Here is a 27,419-nt window from a genome sequence, read left to right on the forward strand (position 1 = left end):
TGTATAAAATTTTGTAGTATTACTCTGCATGTTGTGAATATTAACTATGCATAGAACGCTTTCTCCATTTAGAGCACCTTTCCAGGAGAAGTGTAATTTTTACAGTAAATGAAATTTTACATCCCATCTGTAGCATAGGGATGTATGGCAGACATGTTCTGTCTACATAAAATTGTCTTCATAATTATGAAAATATGAATAATTCATATAGTGTCAAAAAGTGGTTCTCCTGTACAATAAAATCAGATGATCTGTAAAAGGTATGTTATGTGATGAATACAACTACAGTACAATGCAGTACAGTGCTGTTTATGCAGTACATGATTCAGTTGGTCCTATATGCATTCTCAGTCTTTTAAAAAAACATGTAAAGTTCTTATCAAAAAATTTCTTAATGCCAGTTTCCCAGTGAATTTAGTTAAAATTGGCTTTCAACATATTTGGTTTCCAATCAAAACCATAATAGATAATGTCCCATTACAACATTTAATGGAAATGATTAGTGCTCCTATTTCTGTCTCTTGTTGCTGTATATGATACATTAAATTTATGATGTGATCAAATAGAAATTGTATTTTTTTGTCTAAAAACCAAAATTTTCATATTTTTTCATAAATGGAAACAGTACGTAATAATTACATTTGACTTATTACCAAATTAGTTATACGTAGTAGTCATAATTTATAACTATTGTCATTATTTGTATCTGTATGATTTATTCTGAAGAACATCTGACCAGAAGTAGTAAACTGTATTATACTCTTTGGATGTAAAAATAGTTTTACTAAAATATTTCTGAACTGTGAGCTGGATATATTAGTTGCTGATTTGTGTGTAACAAGCAGTAGTATTATAGTTCTGGCACAAGTAGCTAGAAGATATTTATGTTATAAGTTATAAGTCTGAAATGACATAAAATATTGTGAAGTATCTGCCATGAAATTGTGATGTTAAAAATGGAGATCAAATTGTTAAATTTTACTGAAATATGAAAGAAGTAATAGAAAAAGGATAGATAAAAATTCATTATGCAGCAGAGTCCTTATTTATCAAGAACCAAACCTGTCATGTCTACCAAACATCAATTATTGAAGGAACCACAGTTTTGATAAAGATCTATGAGGAGATAGTACAAGATCTATGAGAACAAGATGGGTAAATTTTTCAGTTCTTAAGTGTTATCTCAAACCACCATCTAACTTAAAATGGACGCACACAACTAGAGATACCATTTCTAAAAATATGCACAAGAATAACACTGATGACTTTTATTGGTAACAGAGGAAGGGTTCATGACAGATTCCACATATACTGATATTGAAAGGAGAGTTACTGCCAGTCCAAAAAATGAGTATGCAAGTTGTCACAATAAACTGGTGTTAAATACACATCTTCTTGTAAAATTCTTTATGAATTAAAATTGAAACCATCTACGGATGAATAAAGCTACTACTACTACTACTACTACTACCACTACTACTGCGTACAGTGACTGAAAGGACTGATAAACTGAGATGAACTGATTATTTCAGAAGGCTAAATAGACTCAGTGTTCTATTTCATTTCAGATGAGTCTCCACTTATCTGTCCTTATTACTTCACAGAATATCAGATATTTGAGCATCCACTTCATGATGAGAAGATTGGTGTTTGGTGTGAGATTTCTGGTAAACATATAGTGGGACCTACGTTTTTTCACCGTATTGTCAATATTCAAGTTCACCTCACAATTTTCAAAGAATTCTATATGGGACTAACTGATGGTGAAAAAGAATAGAGCTTCATCCAACAAGCTGAAGCAACATGTCACATGCAAAAGGTTTCACTAAATCATATTCGTTCAGGTTTCGCAAAGGAATGAGTTGTCAGTAGCAGATGGTTGCCTTCACATTCCCCAGAGTTGTCTACTTGTGATTTTTTTCCTTTCAAGCTGCTTAACGAATTGAATTTGTGCCTCAAATACAATACCCACAATATTAATGAACTGAAGGTGTACATTCACCAAGAAATCAATGCTGTTGCACCCGAGAAAATTATCACAGGCTAACGTTTAAAAACTGTTAAAGTTTTTCACTGGCAACAGCGGAAGTCAAGCCACCTGAGTCAGTGATCGGTAAACTGCCAGGTAGGAGAAAATGCTTAGCAGGCCAAGGCTAACAGGGAAGTGACTGCGACATACAGGACAGTTCGAGCACCCAAGTCTGCAAGTGAAGCACAATGACAACAAGGCAACAGATAGATATCTTCATACTTCAAAGCAGAGTGTCACAGGAAAGCCCAGTTACAATGCAACAGTAACTATTCAGCCCTGATTAAAACTCTAAAGCCACTAAGAGAGCTGACCACATGAGAAAACTAGTAGACATAATGACACTGCTAACCCCCCCACAGCAGATGGCATGGAAAGCAGTAGCATAAATACTACGGCTTTCTTAATCTCACTCTCAGTTGCAGCAGTCCTGTGGTACAGGTGAGGCTATGCCAGTCGAACCTCTGTGATCTAATCATTGACAATAATCTGTGGAGTCACAAGTATTGCTAGAGAGAGTTCTCTGCAACTGCAAGCTGCAGCACCAACTCCCAAGACATCACTATTGGGGTGCACAGAATGCCATAAGTCTGTTGGCATAGTGAAAGCTTGACCAGCAGAACTAGGAATCTGTACATGATCTGCCGTTGTGAGATGGAGTCACTGCTGCTGCTCCTCTCATTTCTGTAGCCGACATGAATGCTGACAGTCTCTGTCTCCTAACTGAGGGTGCATGTCGGGCTCTACACAACAACGAGTATTTCAAGCTGGGTTGAAGGGTAAGTCTCCTGGCTGCACTTCCTCAATGAGAATGCTTCAGACATTGGCCAATCATCACTGTCCAATGAGGCCATGCTGTAATGTAACAGCCACTACACAAGGCTTTCATGATGCAGCAGAACCATTAGCAATGTGCACTCATCTCTGCTGACTGGGTCCACACCCTGATGACTCAATGGTGCAGCAAGTGCTTGGGGAAGACAAGTCCTGTACTTCTAACAGATAAATGTTTCGTTATGAATAATGATCTGTTGACACTCTCAAGTGTGAAGAGATCCTTCTCACGACACCCTGCTCAGTTCAATTGTAACGCTATATGGGTCTGGCTCTGGACCCCTATATCTGGCATCAGAAGTGGCTGACACCACTATATCTAGAGTCAGAGAGTGGCTGCCAGGAGTAGAGATGTCTATGCTTGGTGCCAGATCCAGACACCTACAACAGCAGCAGCTGATACTGTCTGCCCAGTTCTGCTGTATGGTCAATGGCTATGGATTGCTGTGTACTATGCAGTGAGTGACTGATATTTGTTAGCCTTCTTCCTGTGTCTTTAGTTGTGTCCATAATGAGCCATAAGGACCTCCACAGTATATTAAAAGTGTTATTTGTGAGACTACAAGAACCTCTGGATTTGTCTTTGCTTTGTGGGAATACTAGGAAAGTTTACCTGCAGCCAGTTAGATGTCAGTATTGCAATTAATCCAGGTATGACTTACCATGTGTTCAAGCTGTGGCACTTATATGTATTCCATGTAGAAGGTTTGGTCCTGAGGCATAGTGGAGTCTTGTTGGCCTATAATACAGAACAAAGAATAAGGTGCAGTTTGTTCTTATTTATATATTGGATGTACTGTTTTTGTATTTTTCTTGTAAAGTGACAGAGCTTGCACAAATGGCAGAAAAACAGGTCCGAAGGGGCAAATAGCTGCATTGTTGGTAACTACAGCCTTACAGAAAATGGACTATGAAGCACTGCATAAAAGGGTAGAGGAATGGGAAGCCACTAGTGGGCACCTACATTCCAATTTGAAGGAGACTGAAACTGTTTTCCAAAACTGTTTTGAGGGTACCCAACTTCCATTGATCCCACAGCAGCTAACTTTCTACTGCCATTTTCAGGAAAAGTAATCAAGAATGTATCTGCTTCTATTGCTGATGTGAAATCCATCACCAAATTGGGATAATAGTCCAAGGAAATGGCCTTGAACATGGCAAAATAGTGGTTAGTATGTGACAGGAAAACGTCTGTTATGTACTGTGAGACTCTTAGTGAGGCCTCAATATTTATGAGTTGGCTAACAGTCACCCGGTGCTATTGTAAATACAACAGCTCAAGGTTTCTCAGAGAGAAACTCAGTGGACTGTTGCAGAAACATGGGGAATCAATGGAATCATTCTCTGACAGAAACAGAAAATTGAATGCCCAATCATATGAGTTAACACACAATATGGAGGTCGAAAGAGCCAATCTGTGTGAGACACAAAATAGGGCTGTGGACGTATTTATAGTGATATTTCTGATGATATGTCAGTGAGAGTTAGAATGGAGAACTCAAGTGATTTATCCGCTGCCATCAGAGCTGCAAAATGAATAGAGGAAATCAACAATGCTACATGGAGGCAGAGTGACCACGGAGGTTTCTGCTCTGAAGTAAAGCATTATAGGTGTGGGTGTTCACACCACATCAGAGAGCAATGTCATCAGCCATAATGCTATAAATGTAGGGAGGTGGGCCATAAAGTGTGTGATTGCCAGAAGAAAGCAAAAGACAATGAATTCCTTTTTGAAGTTTGGAAATATCAAAACTGGAACTGATGTTGAAGCTTCTTTCAAAGTATAAAACAGTGTCTGACATGCAGTAGACCATTCAAATATTGCTCCTTTTCATAAAAATGATTCAGAGTTTTGACAATTTCAGCAAAGTTCGTAACAAATTTATAATAATGATTGCAGATACCCAAATAAGACTGCAATTATTTAACTACTTGATGTGGTGAGAAGTTCTGAACTGCTGAGATTAATCATGGATCTGTTCCCATTCTTTCCTCAAGGTAATTTATTTCTGCTGCTGAAAAATGACAATTTTCAATTCTGAGTATTAGTTGTGCTGGCCTTAGTCTGTTGAATGCTTCCTCCAGCCATCGTACATGTTCTTCTATGCCCTTTGGAAAGGTGATGGTGTCATCAAGATATACCATACAGTGCCTCATCTTCAGCCTTCAAAGACACATTCAATAATCTTTGAGTTTAAGTGGCATTTGATGGTAATGAAAATGGCCCCAGGGGATAGTAAAAGCTGTCTTCGGCTGATCCCCTGGCACAACCTCCTGTTAATAATACCTGCTCTTCAGATCCATTGTAGAGAAATATTTTCACTGACCCAAGTTATCCAGAGTCTCCATTACATCCTACATGGATGTAATGCATGAACTATCATGCATTAAGGTACCAGTAGTCACTGTAAAATCTGTATTTCCTAGTTCAGACTGGGGGCTTTTTTTGGCCCACACTCACAGGCGCTCCCTATGGCCTATCTCTATATTCAATAATACAATCTGCTAGCTCTTGGTGACCAATTATTACATTATCAGCTGTATACATTTTGGAGTTATATTTGGTTTCTTATAAACTCAAGAATTATTTCCTGTTTTTATCTTGTGCTGTGTGACTGGTGTTGCTGGTAATGAAACACATGGATAAAATAAATCTCTGAACTGCAGTAACAAGGTTTCCACCATTTTCCTATCATTCCCCTGTACATCTTTTACTTTTTCAGATAATGCAGAAGTGTTGATAGTTTGTTTGCAGGTCCTCACTTGGCCTACCTATGTCATCATCTTCTAATATATCCAAATTAGCAATCAACATATCCTTTGGAAAACTCACCATATCTATACCAGAAACATCAAGACTTAATGGAAGCTCCATCCTTGTCACTGACCCATAATAGACTTCTGCATACTAAACTATATGAATTATCTAAGTCCTCATTAGTTTGCAATGGCTCTACAACACATAATAAACTCTTGGGTAAGTCTGGAATTTAGTGATTGTGTTCACAGTTTATTTAGTGGCACCTTTATGACTGGTGAAACTCACAATACCATAACACTTGCAGCTGTTGTCTCTAGATGAAACAAATGATTTGCCCCCCCCCCCCCCCCCAATTTCAATTGTATGCTGTGAAAGGTGAATTTTTTCATGCGTTGAGTCCTAGAAACACACTGTTCCCTTCCCCAACATGCGGCAACACTTTCACATGAATTACAGAAACAATAAAAGAACTAGAAAGAAACAATATCAAAGAATTGGAAATAATGGAAAACATTTTAAGAATAAAGTACTAAACTTAGAAGGTTTTGAAGGCAGAAGAAATAAGAAATTGGAAACAACATGAACAGAAAGAAAGAAAAAGACAGCATGAGGACAAGATGAAGCAATACCGGAAAAACAGGAAACCACAAAGTAAGAAAAGGAATTGAAGCTATTACACAATACTAGTTTTTTAAATGATTTAGTGATGCCTTCAGCTGATAGTTTCTTTATTTGTAAGATTGCATAATTTTGGCCCTAGGCTATTTTCAGGTATCTTATACAGAAGCATTGAACATTAGATGCAATAGTACCACTACTGATGACAAAATGTCAGCTGAAGACATCACAAAATCATTTTAAAAATTCATCTCAGCTGCAGGTCATGTTTCAATGAAGATTACATAATCCTGATTGGTCAATAGGAAGATATAAAAGATGTAAATGTACATATGTTGAGTAACACATGTTTAATGGGTCTCTGTCTGATGATCTGGAACTAGGACTGAATAATATTCTTAGAAGATACTTTTTCATGCTAAAAATATTATCTCTAAGCTCACTTCTCCCAAAGAATTATTCTGGCACTAATTACTGAAAGGAAACTTGCAGAATATACAATATCTTTCTGTCTTACATTTCTTATAGCCACAGTCACAAATTTAACTGAAATAAGGTACTTCATTATTTCTAGGGTCTGGTTATTCCTATTAAGTTTCTGACCTATCAATAAATGTTACTTAGATTGAACGTGAAATCATGGTTAATTTCTGTACAGTCCTTACATGAAAAATTTGTAACGTTTATCTCTTTATATTTTGACTTTTCCTACATCAATACAAGATGTCACAGGACCAAAAATAAATAAATAAATAAATAACCAAAATAATTTAACACTATATGTTTCCTGTACACCACTGTTTGAAAAGATGTGCAGTTAAGTGAGAAGTACGTAAATGTATGCCACGAGTAGTGTCAAAATCTATTGATAAATTTACACTACACAATTTTTAACTTTGTGGAAGTTGTATGGTACACACTCCAATAGATTAGTAAAATTAATACAATGCTGTGTGATATAATTCTTTCCAACTAGCACATTAATCAACCTACAGATAATTATGTATTTCATTTTCCAACAATATATTTCATTCCATGAGAGAAATTCTGCAGACTTTGCTGATATGTATTTTCAAGCAAGACATCAAAAGAACTGCATTGTACTAATATAGTTTGTGGAGGACAACAGTGTTACCATGGTTAATTCTGTAATTAGAATTGGGTATTGTTAAGAAGTAGATAGCATTGTTATGAAACTGAGTTTTTATTAAATGATGTAAATGGTGAGTTTTGGGGAAAATACTGTTTGCTTAAACATTCATATGTTGATTGAAATAGTTTGGTATGTTTTGTAAAGGGAAATTGTTATTTCTCACATTTCAATATTACTTTAAGAAATTCACGAAGTGTGTAAGAAATTGCAGAACTTGCAGAAGATGCACTGTGGTAACTTGTAATGTTGAGCCAAAGTGTATTGATTAGTTGTAGATTAAAAGACGTGGAACATTACAAGATTTGCATATGTTCGTTAATAGGAACTCATTATTTCAAGCAGCAGAAGAATTCATTAGTAAGATCAGATATCATGTTCAACACATTTTTCCACTGGTAACAATTTTATCTGTAATAACAACACTGAGCATTTTTTTATTTACTCCATTTTCATTTTCTACAAAAATTAACTTAATTTACTTTACACATAATGCAGATGTAAATTGTTTACAACTAGTTATCTTTAACACAAAATAAACAGTTGCTCATGATACAATACATGAAATTATCTAAAAATATAAATTATTATGTAATTTAAAATTTACCAGACCCCCTCCATAAATAAGTGAAGGAAGAAATTCATGTGAGTGTTGTATATTTGAGGGTAGGGTATGTCTTCAATCTTAATAACTCAAGCTCTGTCTGTAGAACCAATATTTCATTATGCTGTTTCTGTATTTTGGCAACCATTCTGTTCCGCTTCATTATGATTTCCAATCTATCAAGAAAACAATCATTAAAAAACTTGTTTCTTAATATAAGAAAAATTAATGTGTGTAAAGTGTGTATATTTTCACAAAAGTGATCCTTCCCTTAATTTTACCTTTTAAAGATAATCAGCCATTGGAAAACAATAGCATGATAATAATAATAATAATTTTATTGTCATTCGACCATTACAGCAATAGACAAAGTCATATACATACTAAAATACACAACAGGTTTGTTGTTAACATTGTAGTATTATATTACAGTTGATAAATTCTCTTATATCATAGAATGGGTGGAGGATTAGCCAGTCATGAATTGTTTGTTTGAATAATTGTTCAGGTAATTCTTGAACAGATTGACGAAGATTATTAAATAATTTGTACCCCATTATTTCATAGCTGTTGAGTGACTTTGACAATCTGTGGTAGGGAATATAGAGGCACCTATTCCTTCTTGTATTGTGGCTATGTACATTTCCCCTGGTTTTTGTCTGTGGTAAAATCTTCTTCGTATAAATTAGAACATAGTATATGTACAAGTTTATAACAGTCATGATTTTTTGTTCACAGAACAATGGTTTACAGTGTGCCTTATATGCAGAACCAGTAATTATCCTAATAGCTTTTTTTTCAGTATTAATATGTCATGTACACAGCTAGAGTTCCCCCACAAAATAATTCCATATGTTATTATACTTTGAAAGAATGAAAAATAGGATGTTCTAACATATTTTTCAGGAACACAATCCATAAGTCACCTTAACAGGTAAATAACTCTAGACAACTTACCATTAATATATTGTACATATTGACCCCAAGATAATTTATCATCTATGTATACCCCCAAAAATTTGACATAACTTGGATCATCTGACAGAAGCTTATCTCTAAGACTACAAACCATCTGCTGTGTTTTGCTTTCATTCAGCAGGAATCCATTTGCCTTGAACCAATAGAATGCTTGGTCAATTGTCTTTGTTGCACAAGTTTTAAGGCTATTGAAATCATCACTAGCATGAAGAAATGTTGTATCATCCACATACAACACAGTGGTGGACTTGATAGATAATGGCAGATCATTTATTAGGAATAAAAAAGGGGGGCCCAGTACAGATCCCTGCGGAACACCTACCTTGACTTGTTCTATACTTGACACTTCTTTCCCTACACAAAAAACTTGCTTACAATTCTGAAGATATGATTTTATTAATGTAAGGCTGTTATGCCTAATGCCATAGAATTCCAGTTTTTCTAGGAGTGGCTTACGCTTTACACAGTCAAAAGCTTTGTTTAGATCACAAAATGTGAGTTGAGAATAGCCCTTATCCTCATACAATTGATGTAAGTATTTGACTACAAAGTCTATAGCATCCACAGTAGACAACTTTTTCCTAGAACCATATTGGGATTCACTAATTATTCCTAATTTTTCAAAATAAACAGATAGCTGTTGGTAAGACCACATAGATAATATTGTGGGAAAGGCGAGCCAAAGGTTGCATTTCGTTGGCAGGACACTTAGAAGATGCAACAAGTCCACTAAAGAGACAGCTTACACTACACTCGTTCGTCCTCTGTTAGAATATTGCTGCGTGGTGTGGGATCCTTACCAGGTGGGATTGACGGAGGACATCGAAAAGGTGCAAAAACGGGCAGCTCATTTTGTATTATCACGTAATAGGGGAGAGAGTGTGGCAGATATGATATGTAAGTTGGGATGGAAGTCATTAAAGCAAAGACGTTTTATGTCGCGGTGAGATCAATTTACGAAATTTCAGTCACCAACTTTCTCATCCGAATGCGAAAATATTTTGTTGAGCCCAACCTACATTGGTAGGAATGATCATCAAAATAAAATACGAGAAATCAGAGCTTGAACAGAAAGGTTTAGGTGTTCGTTTTTCCCGTGCACTGTTCGCGAGTGGAATGGTAGAGAGATAGTATGATTGTGGTTCAATGACCCCTCTGCCAAGCACTTGAAAGTGAATTGCAGAGTCATCATGTAGATGTAGGTAAATTACACATTCCAGTATTTTAGAAAAAGCTGGGACTATGGAGGTTTGTCTGTAATGGGAAGGTGAGTCTATATCTCCCTTTTTATATATTGGAACTACCCTAGCCACTTTGAGTTCTTTGGGAAAATATCCATCATACATACATTTATTTATACAGTTATAAGAGTCGAGGGACGTCAAAGGGAAGCAGTGGTTGGGAAGGGAGTGAGACAGGGTTGTAGCCTCTCCCCACTGTTGTTCAATCTGTATATTGAGCAAGCAGTAAAGGAAACAAAAGAAAAATTCGGAGTAGGTATTAAAATCCACGGAGAAGAAATAAAAACTTAAAGTTCATCGATGACATTGTAATTCTGTCAGAGACAGCAAAGGACTTGCAAGAGCAGTTGAATGGAATGGATAGTGTCTTGCAAGGAGGATATAAGATGAACATCAACAAAAGCAAAACAAGGATTATGGAATGTAGTCGAATTAAGTCGGGTGATGCTGAGGGAATTAGATTAGGAAATGAGACACTTAAAGCAGTAAAGGAGTTTTGCTGTTTGGGGAGCAAAATAACTGATGATGGTCGAAGTAGAGAGGATATAAAATGTAGACTGGCAATGGCAAGGAAAGTGTTTCTGAAGAAGAGAAATTTGTTAACATCGAGTATAGATTTAAGTGTCAGGAAGTCGTTTTTGAAAGTATTTGTATGGAGTGTAGCCATGTATGGCAGTGAACACATGGACGATAAATAGTTTGGACAAGAAGAGAATAGAAGCTTTCGAAATGTGGTGCTACAGAAGAATGCTGAAGATTAGATGGGTAGATCACATAACTAATGAGGAAGTATTGAATAGGATTGGGGAGAAGAGAAGTTTGTGGCACAACTTGACTAGAAGAAGGGATCGGTTGGTAGGACATGTTCTGAGGCATCAAGGGGTCACCAGTTTAGTATTGGAGGGCAGCGTTGAGGGTAAAAATCGTAGAGGGAGACCAAGAGATGAATACACTAAGCAGATTCAGAAGGATGTAGGTTGCAGTAGTTACTGGGAGATGAAGAGGCTTGCACAGGATAGAGTGGCATGGAGAGCTGCATCAAACCAGTCTCAGGACTGAAGACCACAACAACAAAAACAACATACAGAATGTTAAGGGGTATGCAATATAGTATATTACTTTCTTTAGTATATTACAGGATATGTCATATATATGTCTACACTTTCTGAAGATTTCAACCATTTTACAATGCTTAGGACAAGACTAGGTGAGACCTCAGAGAACATAAACGTGCCTATGTCTGTTGGTGTTCTGCAAACATTTTTAGAAAGAACTTTGATTAACTGATATCAGGTTTGATTATAGTATTTTGCACATCTTCAACAGATTTAATAAGGAAATCATTGAATTTTTGGGGACTTGCATTAATTTTTTTGCTTCTTACATCTTTAGCAACACCATTTATTAATTTCCATGCAGCTTTGCACTTATTTGTGGAATTATGAATGGTATTGAAATTATGTGCTTTTTTGGCTTCCACAATGGCATTTTTATACTCATTCCTGCATTTTATATAGGCTAATCTGGCATGTTCTGTTTTCTGATTGCTACAACAGCAACACCATTGTGCAACACCATAACTTGATTTTTCATATTTGTAATCATTTAGTATACCATGGATTTTGTCTGTTTGTAAAGTCTTTGTCAGTTAATTTGCATTTCTTTTTGGGGATGTTGTCACTAAATTGTGTCAGAAATGTAAAAATCTCTCAAATAATAGTTTCCCTGACAAATCAGCACTAAGACTATAACTTGTGTCACCATGACATTGGTTGAACCAGTCTCTCTCAGCAAGGGACTTACAGAGCTGAACAATTTTGTCATCTGTGACAGGTCTGGTGATTATAACTTTTGGGACAAGCTTAGGAATAGGTCTATTACTCTTATCAATATAGAACCTACTTGTATAGTTAAAAGATACAGAGTCATGATCTGAAAATGGAAACGCTGTAACATCACATGATTCTTCAGTAGTTTTAAAGTTGACAAAAAAATTATCAAGACATGCTTTATCTCTTGTGGGCCTGTTATTGATTGAGTGCAAATTGCACTGTCTTAGAAGGTTTTTCAACTCAGTCACGGTATGTTTATGTGTTGTTATATCAAAATCTGCATTCAGATCTCCACCAATTGCTATGTCATAATGCAACCATCTGGTCCCTCTTAGTACATCTAACAGCATGTCCAATTTTTCTAGAAATACATTAATGATACCCTTAGGTGACCTGTAAAGGGATACTATTACTAACTTAAAACTGTCCATAACTATACCAGTGGCTTCAAAGTTCTGTTCCTCACACAAATAATCTAGGTCTAACTTAACAATGGGGCAACTGAATGACTGGTTAATATATATTGCCACACCACCTCTTATACGCAATTTTCTACAGTAACTATTTGCTACATTATCGTCATTAATTTTGACAACTGGAAGTACACTCTCTGTAACCCAATGTTCACTCAGACAGAAAATATCAAATTTGTTATCTAGTCCAAAACTGTTTACAATAAATTCTTTATCAATTAGTCCTTGAACATTCAGATAGCAAATTTTAAGATCATAATTGTTGTTTATTTTAGATTTTGGTGAGGTGTTACGAAATTTGTTACACTACTTATCTCGTGGGCTTCTTCATCTTGCTGACTTCCACTAAAAAATCATTTAGACGAAGAGGAGGTGCTGTTTTCCGTCTACCCGTAACACTTGATGCTGCTTCACCTGCTGCAGTTCTCTTTTCTCCTTTTAGAGGCACTGTAGTTACTGTTGCAGGTGAAACTTCTGCTGTTACTGCTAGTGTTACTTTCTTTTCCACTGCTGTTACTGATAATGCCACTGGTGACTGTGACGCTTTACATGTTTGCACAGATGTAATTTTTTCATCATAGAGTGTATCTGCAGATGTTTCTTCCTCATATGCTGTTGGTGCACTTTTCTTTTCTGCTGTCATTGGCAGAAAACCTGTTGCAGGTAGTGCTATTTTTATGTAGGCATCCACTCCTGCTATCTTTATCACCTGGAGAATTTCTTTGGCCAGCAATTTCTTGCCTAGGTTGTTTCTGTTCAGTCCATGTCTAGTAAATTGCTCTCTTACTGAACTCATTGCTTCAATGAAAGTTGTGTGCACAAAACCACTACAAATCTTCCTGAATTTCCAATTTGTTCCGATTATTTCTCTGTTTACACGAGTCTTCTGTTAAGTCGTGTCTGTAGGGAATGTTTACAACAAATACATTCATCTGTGAAATTTTTCCTAGTGATTCTTTCAGTGTTCTTACAGCAAGGCTGCTTTCGTTTTTATAGACATAGTTTCCTCTTCTGATTATGACACAGTTGACGTCACTTTTCATGGCACCTTCATAGTTTTTCAGCACTTCCCGTAGAGGAGCACCAGGTTTCGAAATTCCAGTCACATGCTACTGACTGATGCTCAGATGAGATCATTAAAACAATAGGTATGCCCATTTACTTTGCAATACAGTTCTTCCTACTCATTTTTTGTAGTCACAACACTGGAAAAATTTTGGTCATGTTAAAAAAAAAAATTATTTAAGACAATTAGTTACCATAGGACCACATCATTGTGTCACTACAGCAGTGACTGTGTTACTGCTCACAAATATTGTCCAAAAATAAATTAACTGAGAAGTAAACTGTAAGGACTCTGAGATCTTTCAAAAGGCCCCTGCAAAATGTGCATTAATCTCTTTTCTACTCAATGTAACATTATCATTGGTGATGTACAAGAAGACAGTATCCAACATCCTGTGGACAATAAGTTTGTGAGAAGGGGAACATTTGACCAATTTTATAATGATCAAGGAAGCAACCGACAATGGCTTTTTTGAAGAAGTCACCATGGCATTTAGTTTTAATAATTTTTAGAGCAGTAAAGAAACATTTACAGCTGTGTGGCAAGAAGGGGAATTCAAGTTGATTTTTGAAGTGTAACTGTTATGTTTTATCCAGTGGAACACTATAATAATATACATAACAGAATGCTTATACTTGTCTCAAGACAAGTCAGCAGTGTCTTACTCATATTACAGTAATATGAAATTGACATACAGTTTTAATTATCTTGATAATCAATACAAGACACCATTATGCCATTATTGAAAGTGAAGGATGTGACACACACTCACACTCACACTCACACTCACACACACACACACACACACACACACACACACACACACACGCACGCACGCACACACACACACACACACACACACACACACACACACACACACAAGGAAGAAGGAATGATAATAATAATAATGAGAAGAAGAAGAAGAAGAAGAAACCAACAGGTTATTCTCAATCAATAGACCCTTATCAATCATTTGCAGCTGTTTTCCATCTCTAGATTACATTTCTATAATAAGACACATTTCAATTTGTTTTTGTTGGCAGCCTGTACAAGGCTGGGTTGATTATTAAAATGTTCTGCTGACTCATGGCAATGTACAAACAAGATTTCATTTAGAAATAAACAACTTTGCAGACATTGCTATCTGAGTGATACAAAGTGAATTGCTTATACCGTTGCACTTATAACATTCAGTTCTACCGCATGTTTCAGCATTTATATGAGGTGTTTGGATCAGAATATCAAACCTAGGGATGGGAATTTTTCTTACCAAAAGTCTCTATGTGGATACGAGGTCTGTTCAAAAAATTCCAGAAATCTGTCTACAAAATTCTTCTACACTGACGTTTTACTTATTGTGTATGGTCTCCTTTGAAATACTCTCCTCCACAATTGATACGCTGTTCCCAATATCGTTTCCATTTCCAGAAGCAGTCTTGATATACCTCTTGCTGGATCACACAAAGATTTGCTGTAATGTATAGTCTGTTCACTAAGAGAAGAATGATGACTCCCTAATTCTGAATCGGCAGCAGTCAGCTGACTTTGGCCCACTCATGTTTTATGTCTGGCTGCTGCTGCCAACCTCAGCAGTCTAATGCAGAACCTTGCCTATGTAACCACTGCAAAGTGGTTGCTGTGCTGTGTTGCACAATAATACACCTACTGACGAGTGATGAAGCAGTTCCTGTCCCATCACTCGAAGAAGGAAACGTTGTGAGTAGGTGGGCAAAAATAAAGAGTTGCTACATCTTCTCTCTCAACTGATGAGATAAACAATGACTTACACAGAAGTAAGGTACAGCACTATGAGGAGAATTTGGAAATTTTACAAAGGAAATCACCAGAAATTCTCAGAAAAAAGAGGTCAATTTCAATTCAAATTTTTCAGTTTGACAGTGTTTTGAAATTGGCCTCCCCTTTGTTTGAGCTACTTTAAAGTGTTAATTTAATTTGTGTGTGTAAAATAACCATTATTGATTGTGGGAATTTCCAGTACTCAATTGTTTGCCCTGGTGGGTCCTCATTTACAAATAATCAACAAAAGAGAATACCTTCTTATCCAGTAATGACTAAAGCCATAATAACAATGGCAATTATTGTCACAATTTAAGTTTTGCTATGTGTTATTTTCAAATTTGAATTGTCTATGAAAACTGATGGAGAATCTGATTTGTGTTGAATAAAGGATCTTCAATTTCATGAAGCCTGTAGCCTTTGCTATGCACATGTCTCCGTTTTTATTTTCATAGATGTTCAATACACAGAAGTTGACAGCTGGTATGGTGGACAATAGATGTCAAAGCTGCATGGAGCATTGCTAGCAATGTATGATGTAAATGTGGCTTGTTCCCCCCTCAATGCCCCTCAACCCTCAGCAGCCAGTGTGCTGGGAGTGAGTGGGTAGAACTCACTTCTTCTGCTAACTGCATTCCTTTCAAAATTTGTTCTTCTTGTTGTGAATACACTATATGGGATATACTTTGGCTTAACATTTAAGATTATCCCAAGAAATAAACAACTACATAAAACAAAATTCAGTTTCCATGGTTTTCAAATATAAATGCACTATGTTGCTTTATATTTAATCATTGTGTTGCTGAGTTCTAGAAATTACCTATTATTTATTTCTCAGTGCTCTAATCATTGGTAATTAAATCTATATGGCAATTCATATTAATTGTTTTACAAAATGAAAGATGATTTGTTTAATAACAGTACCAAATATAATTGTAGTTTTTTGAGAAACATTGTTGTGGAAACAACTAAAATGTTTTTTGAAAATCAAGAAGTACTGCACCAACCTTATTTCCTTGATCCATACCTTTCAGCATGACATGCAGGAGACATATGGGTTGGGTTTTGTATCAGTGACCAATGTTGGTTAGCATGGAGTAGACCAGTATGCTTGAAAAATGTCATTTTCTGAGCTCAGAACGTGTTCTAAGGTACAAAACCAGCTAATCTTCTCGTAGATGGAATTGACCTGTGATTTCTCCAGTAAGTGATCACAGTATTTTAGGGTCTAAACCAGGACACATTAAAATATCATAAAAACAATGAAATGGGCACAGCACCAAGTGAAGAAGAGCAACATCAATATGGAGGTAACCACGCCAGCTTCTGAAGATGAAATTTATATGTTTACTGAACCTGTTGTGAGCCTAATTTCAAAATTCAGTGTGAAATTAGAAATTTGTGTGCTCATTCAACCCATCACATATTGTACAGCTCCCATATTGTGAGAGACCATTTATGGATCTTGAAAGAGTTAAAATATTCTTTAATACAAATACAGTGCATGACTAACAGTGACTAACAGCAATTTTTTCTAACAAGAGTTTACAATTCTTGAATTTAGGTAACTTAATGTATAGAAAGAATGGCTGACATAATTTGTTCTTCTTGTTGCCCTCTAATTGCCATATAGATTTAATTACCAAAGATTAGAACACTGAGAAATAAATAATAGGTAATTTCTAGAACTCAGCAACTCAATGATTAAATATTAAGCAACATAGTGCATTTATATCTGAAAACCATGGAAACTGAATTTTGTTTTATGAAGTTGTTTATTTCTTGGGATAATCTTAAATGTTAAGCCAAAGTATATCCCATATAGTGTGTTCACAACAAGAAGAACAAATTACAAGCAAATTAAATTGGAAAGACCACATAGATAATATTGTGGGGAAGGGGGAATAAAGACTGCACTTTGTTGGCAGAACACTTAGAAGATGCACCAAACCCACTAAAGATACAGCCTAAATTACAGTTGTCCATCCTCTGTTGGAATATTGCTGTGCAGTGTGGGATTGGTAGGATTGACGGAGGACATCAAAAAAGTGCAAAGAAGGGCAGCTTGTTTTGTGTTATCATGCAATAGGGGTGAGAGTGTCAGTGATGTGATACACGGGTTGGCATGGCAGTCACTGAAACAAAGGAGGTTTTCTTTGTGGCAAGATCTATTTACAAAATTTCAATCACCGACTTTCTCTTCCAAATGTGAAAATATTTTGTTGACACCCACCTACGTAGGGAGAAATGATCATCATAATAAAATAAGAGAAATCAGAGCTTGAACGGAAAGATTTAGGTGTTCCTTTTTCCCATGCACCGTTTGAGAGTGGAATGGTAGAGAAGTAGTATGAAAATGGTTTGATGAACCCTCTGCCAGGCACTTAAGTGTGAATCGCAGAGTAACTATGAAGATGTAGATGTAATTATTGCAACCAAATTCTGGTTTAATACTTCTACACCTTGTAGATGCCGATCCTTCTGTATAACACCAACGGGATGCCTTTTTACGATTTTTACAGGCAATCCACCCTCTCACCTATGTTTTTTGCAGGAAAGACATTCTGACAGATTGCCTTAGCCCTGCTTGCACAATCACCCAAACCTTACACTACAATGCCTTCGCCACTGCTCAAGAGGTTGACCTGGACCTAACTCAAGCCATTCAGAATTCCAACTCTGGCATCAAACTCCAGCTATGATCAATACCCAGCTCTGACTGTAAGATCTGATGATGTCATGGATCCTTCCCACCAACTGAAAACTGGCATTTGATGGCATCCACAGCCTCACAAACCCAGGCATCCATACTTCTGCCACCCTTATGAAACAATGTTTTGTCTGACTGGGGATACAATGCAACTGCAACCAGTGGGCCCAGTCCTGTATTCTGTGCTACAATGCCAATGTCAGACGGCATGTTCACACCCCTGCAGTCGCTTTTCCCCCAACACAACACTGTACACCTCAACATTGTTGACCCACTACCCTCCTCCAATGGCTGTTGATATATACTGACAATTAAAGACTGATTTACAGTCTGGCCAGAGGCCACTGCTATTTAGCCAAAACAGTGGCTACAGCCTTCATTCAGACCTGTGTGTCCAGCTTCGGATGCCCCAGTGACATTACCACAGATCAAGGGTACTAGTTTACCTCTGCCCTCTTCGGTTTGCTGACTGCCACCTATAGCTCCAATTTATATCGTATCACCAGCTACTACCCCTGTAGCTAACAACATAGAGCAGTGACACACTTGAAACCACAAATACATATTATTTTTGCGAATGGTCCACTATTCTACCCCTGGCACTTCTAGGCCTGCACATTGTACACAATACTGACCTGGGAACTTCTCCTACTGAGCTATTATACTGACAGCTACTTGCCATTCCCAGCAATTTCTCGGAAGCAACTCCACTTTCTCCCTACAGCATCATTCCCGGCAGCTCCAAGGCTTCAAAGCCCAGCTGTGACCAACACCTCCACAATGTCATGGTGAGCACCGTACCTTCATCCTCCATGACAAATGTAATGTATTACGAATACATAGAAAGAAGGATCCTTTATTGTATGAGTATATGATAGCGGAACAAACACTGGTAGCAGTAACTTCTGTAAAATATCTGGGAGTATGCATGCGGAACGATTTGAAGTGGAATGATCATATAAAATTAATTGTTGGTAAGGCGGGAACCAGGTTGAGATTCATTGGGAGAGTCCTTAGAAAATGTAGTCAATCAACAAAGGAGGTGTCTTACAAAACACTCGTTCAACCTATACTTGAGTATTGCTCATCATTGTGGGATCCGTACCAGATCGGGTTGACGGAGGAGATAGAGAAGATCCAAAGAAGAGCGGCGCGTTTCGTCACAGGGTTATTAGGTAACCGTGATAGCGTTACGGAGATGTTTAACAAACTCACTTGGCAGACTCTACAAGAGAGGCGCTCTGCATCGCGGTGTAGCTTGCTCGCCAGGTTTCGAGAGGGTGCGTTTCTGGATGAGGTATCGAATATATTGCTTCCCCCTACTTATAGCTCCCGAGGAGATCACGAATGTAAAATTAGAGAGATTCAAGCGCGCACGGAGGCTTTCAGACAGTCGTTCTTCCCGCGAACCATACGCGACTGGAACAGGAAAGGGAGGTAATGACAGTGGCACGTAAAGTGCCCTCCGCCACACACCGTTGGGTGGCTTGTGGAGAATAAATGTAGATGTAGATGTAGATGACCTGACAGCACGCACACACATCACCCTTTGGTTGGACACATATCACCTGTTGCTCCACCATCAGTATTTGGGCATGAACTTGATGCTGCAATGCGGGGGCAAGACATTCTCCATTAGTCTGAATGGAGCTGCAACAAGGGTCTCCACTGACATGCTCAAGTCAGCCTATGCCCTACAGTTCCCTCCAGTCAATGAGTACAACATCATCGACATGGAGTTGCTTCCACCATCCACTGTACCCCAGTCGCAGCGCTACCAACACTGCCTCCAACACAACACAGTCAAACTCTGTCCCCTATACTGTTCCTGATGTGCTACTGGCCGACACAAACCCTGGTGATGTGTCCAGCAAACCACCATTTGATGCTGCTCCAACAGCAGCCCCAGCTTGCCACTGTCTGACTACATGGCTGACACACTCCCAAAGTCTGGGACCCCAACGTCGTCATCAAAATGCCCTTTCAACTGCAGCTGCTAGTATGCACACTATTGGACTAGCGACACTTCTTCACATTCTCCCAACCCTGTGCATAGGAACTGCCCATGCCCCTCCTCTCACTGGAAGCCACAGCATGAGCATGAGCACAGCAGCAACAACATGTGCGTGCCTCTCAGCAAGCATCCTCTGTCAGCTCAAAACAACCTCCTGTGCAGTTGGCACCAGTGGTTTCTTCTTCAAGGGGGGAACAGTGTGGTGACTCCTTCCTCTCACCTTCAGTAGTAGCAGCAGATGACAGGCCATGCTGACCAAAAACAAGCAATTGGGTCACTTACACCACAGGTAGAGCTTAGACCGCCATACTTTCTTACACCACACACTCTGAACCATTGCTCAACCAGTCTCTGCTCCCACTTTGATGAGACAGTGCCTAATGGTTGTGCTCTTGGTAGCCCATCACACGCAATGCCATGTGGCCCATATCATCAGCTGCCACACCTCACTGGAGTTCATGTTAACAGCAGGATTTTGTACCTGCATCAAATTTCCATGTTTTTCTGCAGTCCAGTTAATGAGAGGAGTGCTACCGTGTCTCCCACACTGCCTTCCTGAGCTGCTTTTCCTCAAGGGATCTATCTTGACTGGGACTATACAAAGTCAGATGCCGGACACCCACTTTGTCCCTCCTCCCCCTCCCCCAGTATCATCACCTCGATTATTATGTGCAGTGTAGTATACTTTAGTGTGGTGAAGTTCAGTGAGCCTCAGAAGTACCAGGTGGGTTATTATAATTTCATCCCTGGTCACTTTGGCACCCCTTTATTGCCAAATGCACCACTGAAATGAGTTTTGTCTCTGACCATGCAGGATCCTTTGACCCCTAGGCATGTCTGCCTCACTCGCAAACATCCCCTATTTTCCCTATGGATATATAAGACTTGAGTATGGATGTCATTCCAGCAAAACTCTGTGTAATGTCCCTCCTCCTTGCACTGGCCTACTCATGCCAATACATGACATCAAACAGAATACTGTAAACTGTATAATAGTTAACCATGTTCAATGACTCTGCCACGAGTGAGGACCACCCTTGATTAAGAGGTTGTAGCCTACTAAAATTTGCTGTAGTAGTTAGCTTGGAATAAATATCTCACAAACCAGATTATCTACCTCTTTCAGTATGCTTCATTACTTGTTGTTAATCTTACTAATTAGTGTGTGTCTATAAACATGTTAGCCATTAAAAGCATAGAAGGGAACCTTTAACCTCTTCCTTCAACATAAATCAAATTTATATATTATGCAGATACTGGAAGTAATTTTAATTTAAATACATCAGTGCTAACATAAAAATGAAAACTGACTAGTGTTTAAATTCTGCTACAAAAAGTAGGTCCCTGTTAAGGAATATTTAAAGAGGCATTCGAATTACTGGGGGATACCACGAAATGTGTGATAACTATATTACTGGTAACTGCTGAATAAAATTATGTAACCAAAAGTAATATGTATTTACGCTAATGAAATATATTTTGAAATATTGATAATTCTGTTTCAACTTAGACTATCAGTAGAAGAGAACTTGAATGTAAAATGTAAGAAATTAATTAAAGCTGCCACCACAGTCCTAGCAAATGATGAAGTTAAAAAACTGTGACGGTTCATGAAACAATAAGACTCCTAATGAGCAAAGAGAATTCAAGGATGCAAATCTGCATCTACATGTACATCTGCATCAATACTCTGCAAATCATAGTGAGGCATATGGCAGAGGGTACATCCCATTGCACCATTTATTAGGGTTTCTTGCCATTTCATTCACTTATGGAATGTGGAAAGAATGTTAGTTTGAATGTCTCCATGCATGCAGCAATTACTCAGATTTTTAAGGCTGATTCTTGGAACTTTGTTGATAGACTCTCTTGGGATAGTTTACGTCTCTACCTCCAAGAGTCTGCCAGTTCAGTTTCATCAGTAACTCTATGACACTCCCCCATGGATTCATCCTTGCTGTGGCAATTCATGCTGCTGTTCCCTGTGTAAGTTCCTGTTTGGTGTGGGTCCCACACACTTGACCAATATTCTAGAATGGGTCACATGAGTGATTTGTATACAATCTCCTTTATAGAATGATTGCACTTCCCCAATAGTCTACCAACAAACCAAAGTCTACCTACTACCTGCTTTACCTACAAATGAGGCTATGTGATCATTCCATTTCATATCCCTGCCAAGTGTTACACCCAGGTATTTGTATGTGTTGCCTTATTCCAACAGTGATAGATATATCGTCATAAGATACTAAGTTTTTTTTATGTACATGATTTTACATTTCTGAATGTTTAAAGCAAGTTGCCAATATTCGCATCACTTTGAAACTTTATCAAGATTTAATGAATATTTATGCAGCTTCTATCAAACAGAACTTCATCATAGATAAATGTATCATCTGCAAAAAGTCTGAGGTTACTATTAATATTGTCACACGTGTGTATCACATATGGAATAGGAGCAGGAGAATAAAACAGTACATATCTCAGTGGTGAGATTATAGCAAGTGGTGGTATTCTACCTTGCTATTTCATTTTGATCTCATAGTGTACAGAACAAAATATAGGACAACTAGAATATTTATGCTTAGAAAAAGATCCAAAATACAGAAAGTTTACACATAATTCTTCCTGAATACGTTTTCCTTAAGAATTAAATTTTATGGGGTGAAAATGATGTTATATAGTTAATGCAAATTTCTCTTTTGGTACTACTCAATGAAATCAAAAATAAGTTTCATTAGCATTTCCTTCACATAATTCTTAAATGTATTGGTTACATTTCTAACTGATTTATGGTAGTACATATTTCACACCATCATGACTGCTACTAGATTATTTGTTTAGCAAATGCATGTTTGTCTTGGCTCATGTATCACTGTTGTGCATTTCTACATTTGTTGTAAAAATATCTAGTTTTCTCCCTAAAGAGAATTAACCTTTTTTGCACTGAGCAGTATCCACATTTTTTGAAGTATTTATGTCACATTACTGCCTGAGCAATCTGAGTATATAACAGCGACTGCTCAGCTTACTTAGCAGTTACTCCCTATAGTGGTGTCACTGAAGACTGCTATCAATCCGCATTCACAAAAATTTTTCTCTGCTATTTATTCAGCTTCTTTACCTCCAATTTTTAAAGGGCATGGCAATTTCTGGATGGAGAGAAGAGCATATGATCTGTCTCGCCCATGTTAAGCAACAATTTATTCTTGTGGAGCCAGGAGAGGAAATTATTTACTGTGTCATTAATTCTCAAAGAACTTAATGTATTGCCAGTTCCCCATATTTACATTCTAGAAACAGTTTCATTTGTAAGAAGAGCAATCTGTGTGCTACAAATAGGGAAACACACAACAATGACACACAAACCAAGGCAAACAATCATTAGTTGAGCTACAAATTGAGAAAAAGTCATGATGGGGATGAGGAATATGGGCAGCCTACTCTTCAACAAACTACTCCAATCTATTACAAATAAAATCATTCTTTCAGAAATAAAATAAAGCAAATGCTAATGAAACCCACTTTTTATTCTGTTGCCAAGTATTTGAAGACAGACTATCCTCTTCCACATATCAACATTTATATTCACATGCTGGAAACCATTGTGAAGCACATGGCAGATGGTACTTCCCATTGTACCAGCTTAATGGCTGCCTGTTCCATTCGCTTATGAACCACAGGAAAAATGATGGTTTAAATGCCTCTGTGTGTGCTGTAATTAATCTAATCTCATCCTCACAATCCCTATAGGAATGATATGTAGGGAGTTGTAGGTACATTAAAAGATTTGTCATCTAAAGCTGGTTCTTGCAACTTTGTAAATAGGCTTTCTTGGGATAGTATGTGTCTGTCTTCAGGTGTCTGTGAATTCTGTTCTTTCAGCATCTTTCTGACACTCTCCCATGGGCTGGACAAATCTGCGACCATTTGTCCTGCCCTCCTTTGTATCTGTTCAATACCCCCGTTGCTTCCATTGGTACAGGTCCCACCCTCTTGAGTAATATTCTAGGATAAGTTGCACAAGTGATCTGTAAGCATTCTGCTTTGTAAACTGATTGCATTTTATTTGTATTCTACCAATTAACTGAAGCCTGCCACGTGCTTTTCCTATGACTGAGTCTATGTAATCCTTTCATTTCATATCCACACAAATAACTGCACCCAGTTGAATTCCACGTGACTCAATGATATAAGATACTATGCTTTTTAGTTTTGTGAAGTGCATAATTTTACATTTCTGAACAATTACAGCAAGTTATAGGTGTCTGCATCACTTTCAAATCTTATCAGGATCTGACTAACTTTTATGTAGCTTTTTTCAGATAGCACTTCATTAAAGATAACTTCATCATCTTTGTTGAGTTTTATTCATATAAGCTGTTTGTCAACACTTCTTCTAATATGTATGCCATTCAGCTTTGAAATAATGCAAGAATTTAATTTGGGCAATAGCCCCTTTTCTTTGTAAAGGAATATTTGAAAGTGGAGTTCAGTATTTCTGCTTTTTGCCTTGTTACTCTCAGTTTCAATTTTTGTGTCATCCATGAGTGCCTGGACACTAGCTTTGCTATGACTAACAGTCTTTAGATATGACCAGAATTTCTTTTGTTTTGAGAGAGATCCTTTGATAATTTCCTGCCATGGCAGTTGTTGAAACCTTCATACATTGCCCTCTTGAAAATCAAACATATCTGATGCAGTATCTCCTTATCCATAACCCTAATATAAATCCTAAGAAAAGTATGTTCTGAAAGTACTCAGTGCTCAACTATGCACATAATTTTCTTTTAGTTTTGTATCTTGTTCTAAGCATAAATATTCTTGTTGGGCTATACTTTGTAGAGCTGTACACTTTTAGATGCGTGCACCATTCAAATAATTTAACATTTATGTATTTATATGTATCATAATCTATGTATTAATATGTACTGTTTGTATTTTTGTATACTAATGTAGCCACTGGATATTCAGTCATATCTATGTTCCATAGCTACCCTCATTTTTGTAACAAAATGCATGCAGGTATTTTATCCTGTTTTCATTTATTAACTGTTTAAGGTAAATGGTACTTTTATTGTTGTAAGTACTAAACAGTTTTACTCTAGTTGCAACTGTGTTAACTTTGTATAAGAATTTTTACTACATATTTCATTTTTTGTTATTTCAGACCCATATCTTTGATGAAATCAATATAAGATTACTGGGCTTCAAAAGATAAATGAAACCAATTGTCGTCTGTGTGAGATTGGAAAAGAAAATTTTTGTCATCTATAAATAACACACGAAAAATATTTGGATGGTTTAATGGAAGATCATTGATAAAAAGTGGGAAAAGAAGAGGAAATCCAGTACTGGGCCTTGTGGGACTCCACAGCTTATCAGTGATTTGTCAGAGCACTTTTTTTGCATTTTGTATTTGTGATTTCTACCACTTGCTTTTGGTTGCTAAGATATAGTTGAAACTGCAAATTTTTTCTACCTCTAACACCACATGTTTGTAACTTCAGAAGCAACAGTGAATGACTTGTGAGAGCAAAAGCCTTACTTGGTAACACAGGAAAATTCCTTTTGGTTGAAGGTTTTAATAATTTGACCAGCAAAACTGAAAAGTGCATAGTTAACAGTCCTGCTTTTATGAAATCAAAACTGGTGTTTGGTCAACAATTCCATTTTACCAAGAATTGGTGTTATTTGACCACAGATGATGTTCTCAGTTATCTTACATATAGCTTTGGATATGGCAATAGGATAATAATTGATTACTGTCCCCCACCATGAAGACTAAAATTATCTTTGCAGTCTTTAATACTGCGGAGACACATCCTTTCTTTATTAATGTATTTATTGCACTACATTGGGCTGTGGTAATTTCCACAGAAATATACTTTGGTAAATATTCTGGGATACTTCACATGAGCAAAATTATTGTTTAGCTCTTTTGATTTGAATGCATCTTTTTAAATTACTAATGTTAAATAATGAACATTTGTATGTCACTGTTTTTACAGTGACTCTTGAAAAGTAATAATTAGCAATACCTGTTTTGCATCTAAAATATTTCTTTAATTTAGCTGGAGGTACTGAGCTGTTGTTTTGGTTCCTGTGGTACTACTGGTAACTTCCACAGCAGCTTTACTCATATTACCTTGCTTTAAATAGACTGAAGGTGTGGGATCTGCTATACCTTTCATAGACTCTGTTGAGGATCTTTTAGTATGCTTTAAATATCTTTAGAAATTCAGATATTGTTTATGAATAGACAGACTCACAATATAAGGAAGTAATGCTTGCTTGTACTGAGTAGGAGTCTTCAATCTGCACACAATCAGTTCCACTTGAAACAGTTGTCTTGCTCAGTATTATATGAAAAATAATACAAGATGCAAATACTGCTGAGTTCATGCAGAGTGATGTGGTGAGCCAGTGGTTCCTCAGACCCCACACACACATACATAGTCACTGTCTCTGGCCACCAAGGCTGGCCTCACTGCTTGCGTGTGTGTGTGTGTGTTTTGCACATGTGTAACATATTATCATCTAGTTGGTTTTCATAGAGATATGTGGTTCTAATTTATTTATTTTATTCATTTTATTTAGAATATGGCATAGTATGTCATATGAATTAACTATATGTGAGAGAAGATTAGAAAGTAATGCACAAAAATTTTACTACCAAAAAGTTTAATAGGTAACCAAAAAAAAAAAATTCCCAAATGAATTTACATCTCTTACCCACTTTTCTACATAGTCACCAATGTTCCCAACACATTTCTCCCATTGTTGTACCAGTTTCAATATGTCCTGTTTGTAGAAGTCCATTTGGTTGGAGTCTACGCATGTGCAGACTGCTGATTTCATTGCCACACATCACGAGGCACTGGAAAGCCAGGGATTTCTACATGGGACCAAACAGATGAAAGTCCTTTGATGCAAGGTCCAGATTGTACGTTGGATGCTGGAGCACCTCCCATTCACATTTGGTGTTTTGCTCACAAATAGGAGCAGCAACATGGGGACAAGCGTTGTCCTGAAGATGTTTGTCACCATCAACACTAATGCTGCGGTGCTTGTCATGAAGGACACACCAAGTGAGGTGGTGCACACTCGACTTGCAGTTGGGAGGACGATGGTTCAAACCCATGTCCAGCCATCCTGATCTAGCTTTACTGTGATTTTCCTAGATTGCTTCGTGCTAATGCTGGGATTTTTCCTTTGAAAGGGCATGGCCAATTTCATTCCTTCTACTGTGTCTCTAATGACCTCATTGTTGACAGGATTGACAGGACTTTAAACAATAGTCTCCTCCTCC

The 27,419-nt window shown here is 37.3% G+C and overlaps 1 protein-coding gene across 1 annotated transcript in view; it reads right to left on the reverse strand.

The window, feature by feature from the left end:
* Positions 1 to 8,033: 8,033 nt before the first annotated feature.
* LOC124770136 (cilia- and flagella-associated protein 43) overlaps positions 8,034 to 27,419 on the reverse strand; it is a 216,912-nt gene continuing 197,526 nt past the window's right edge. Inside the window, exon 16 of the mRNA XM_047249188.1 lies at positions 8,034 to 8,172. Within this exon, the coding sequence (XP_047105144.1) occupies positions 8,034 to 8,172 (139 nt within the window). The remainder of the gene's footprint in view (positions 8,173 to 27,419) is intronic.

The sequence above is a fragment of the Schistocerca piceifrons genome, chromosome 1 (genome assembly GCF_021461385.2).
Source record: "Schistocerca piceifrons isolate TAMUIC-IGC-003096 chromosome 1, iqSchPice1.1, whole genome shotgun sequence".
Taxonomy (NCBI): domain Eukaryota; kingdom Metazoa; phylum Arthropoda; class Insecta; order Orthoptera; family Acrididae; genus Schistocerca; species Schistocerca piceifrons.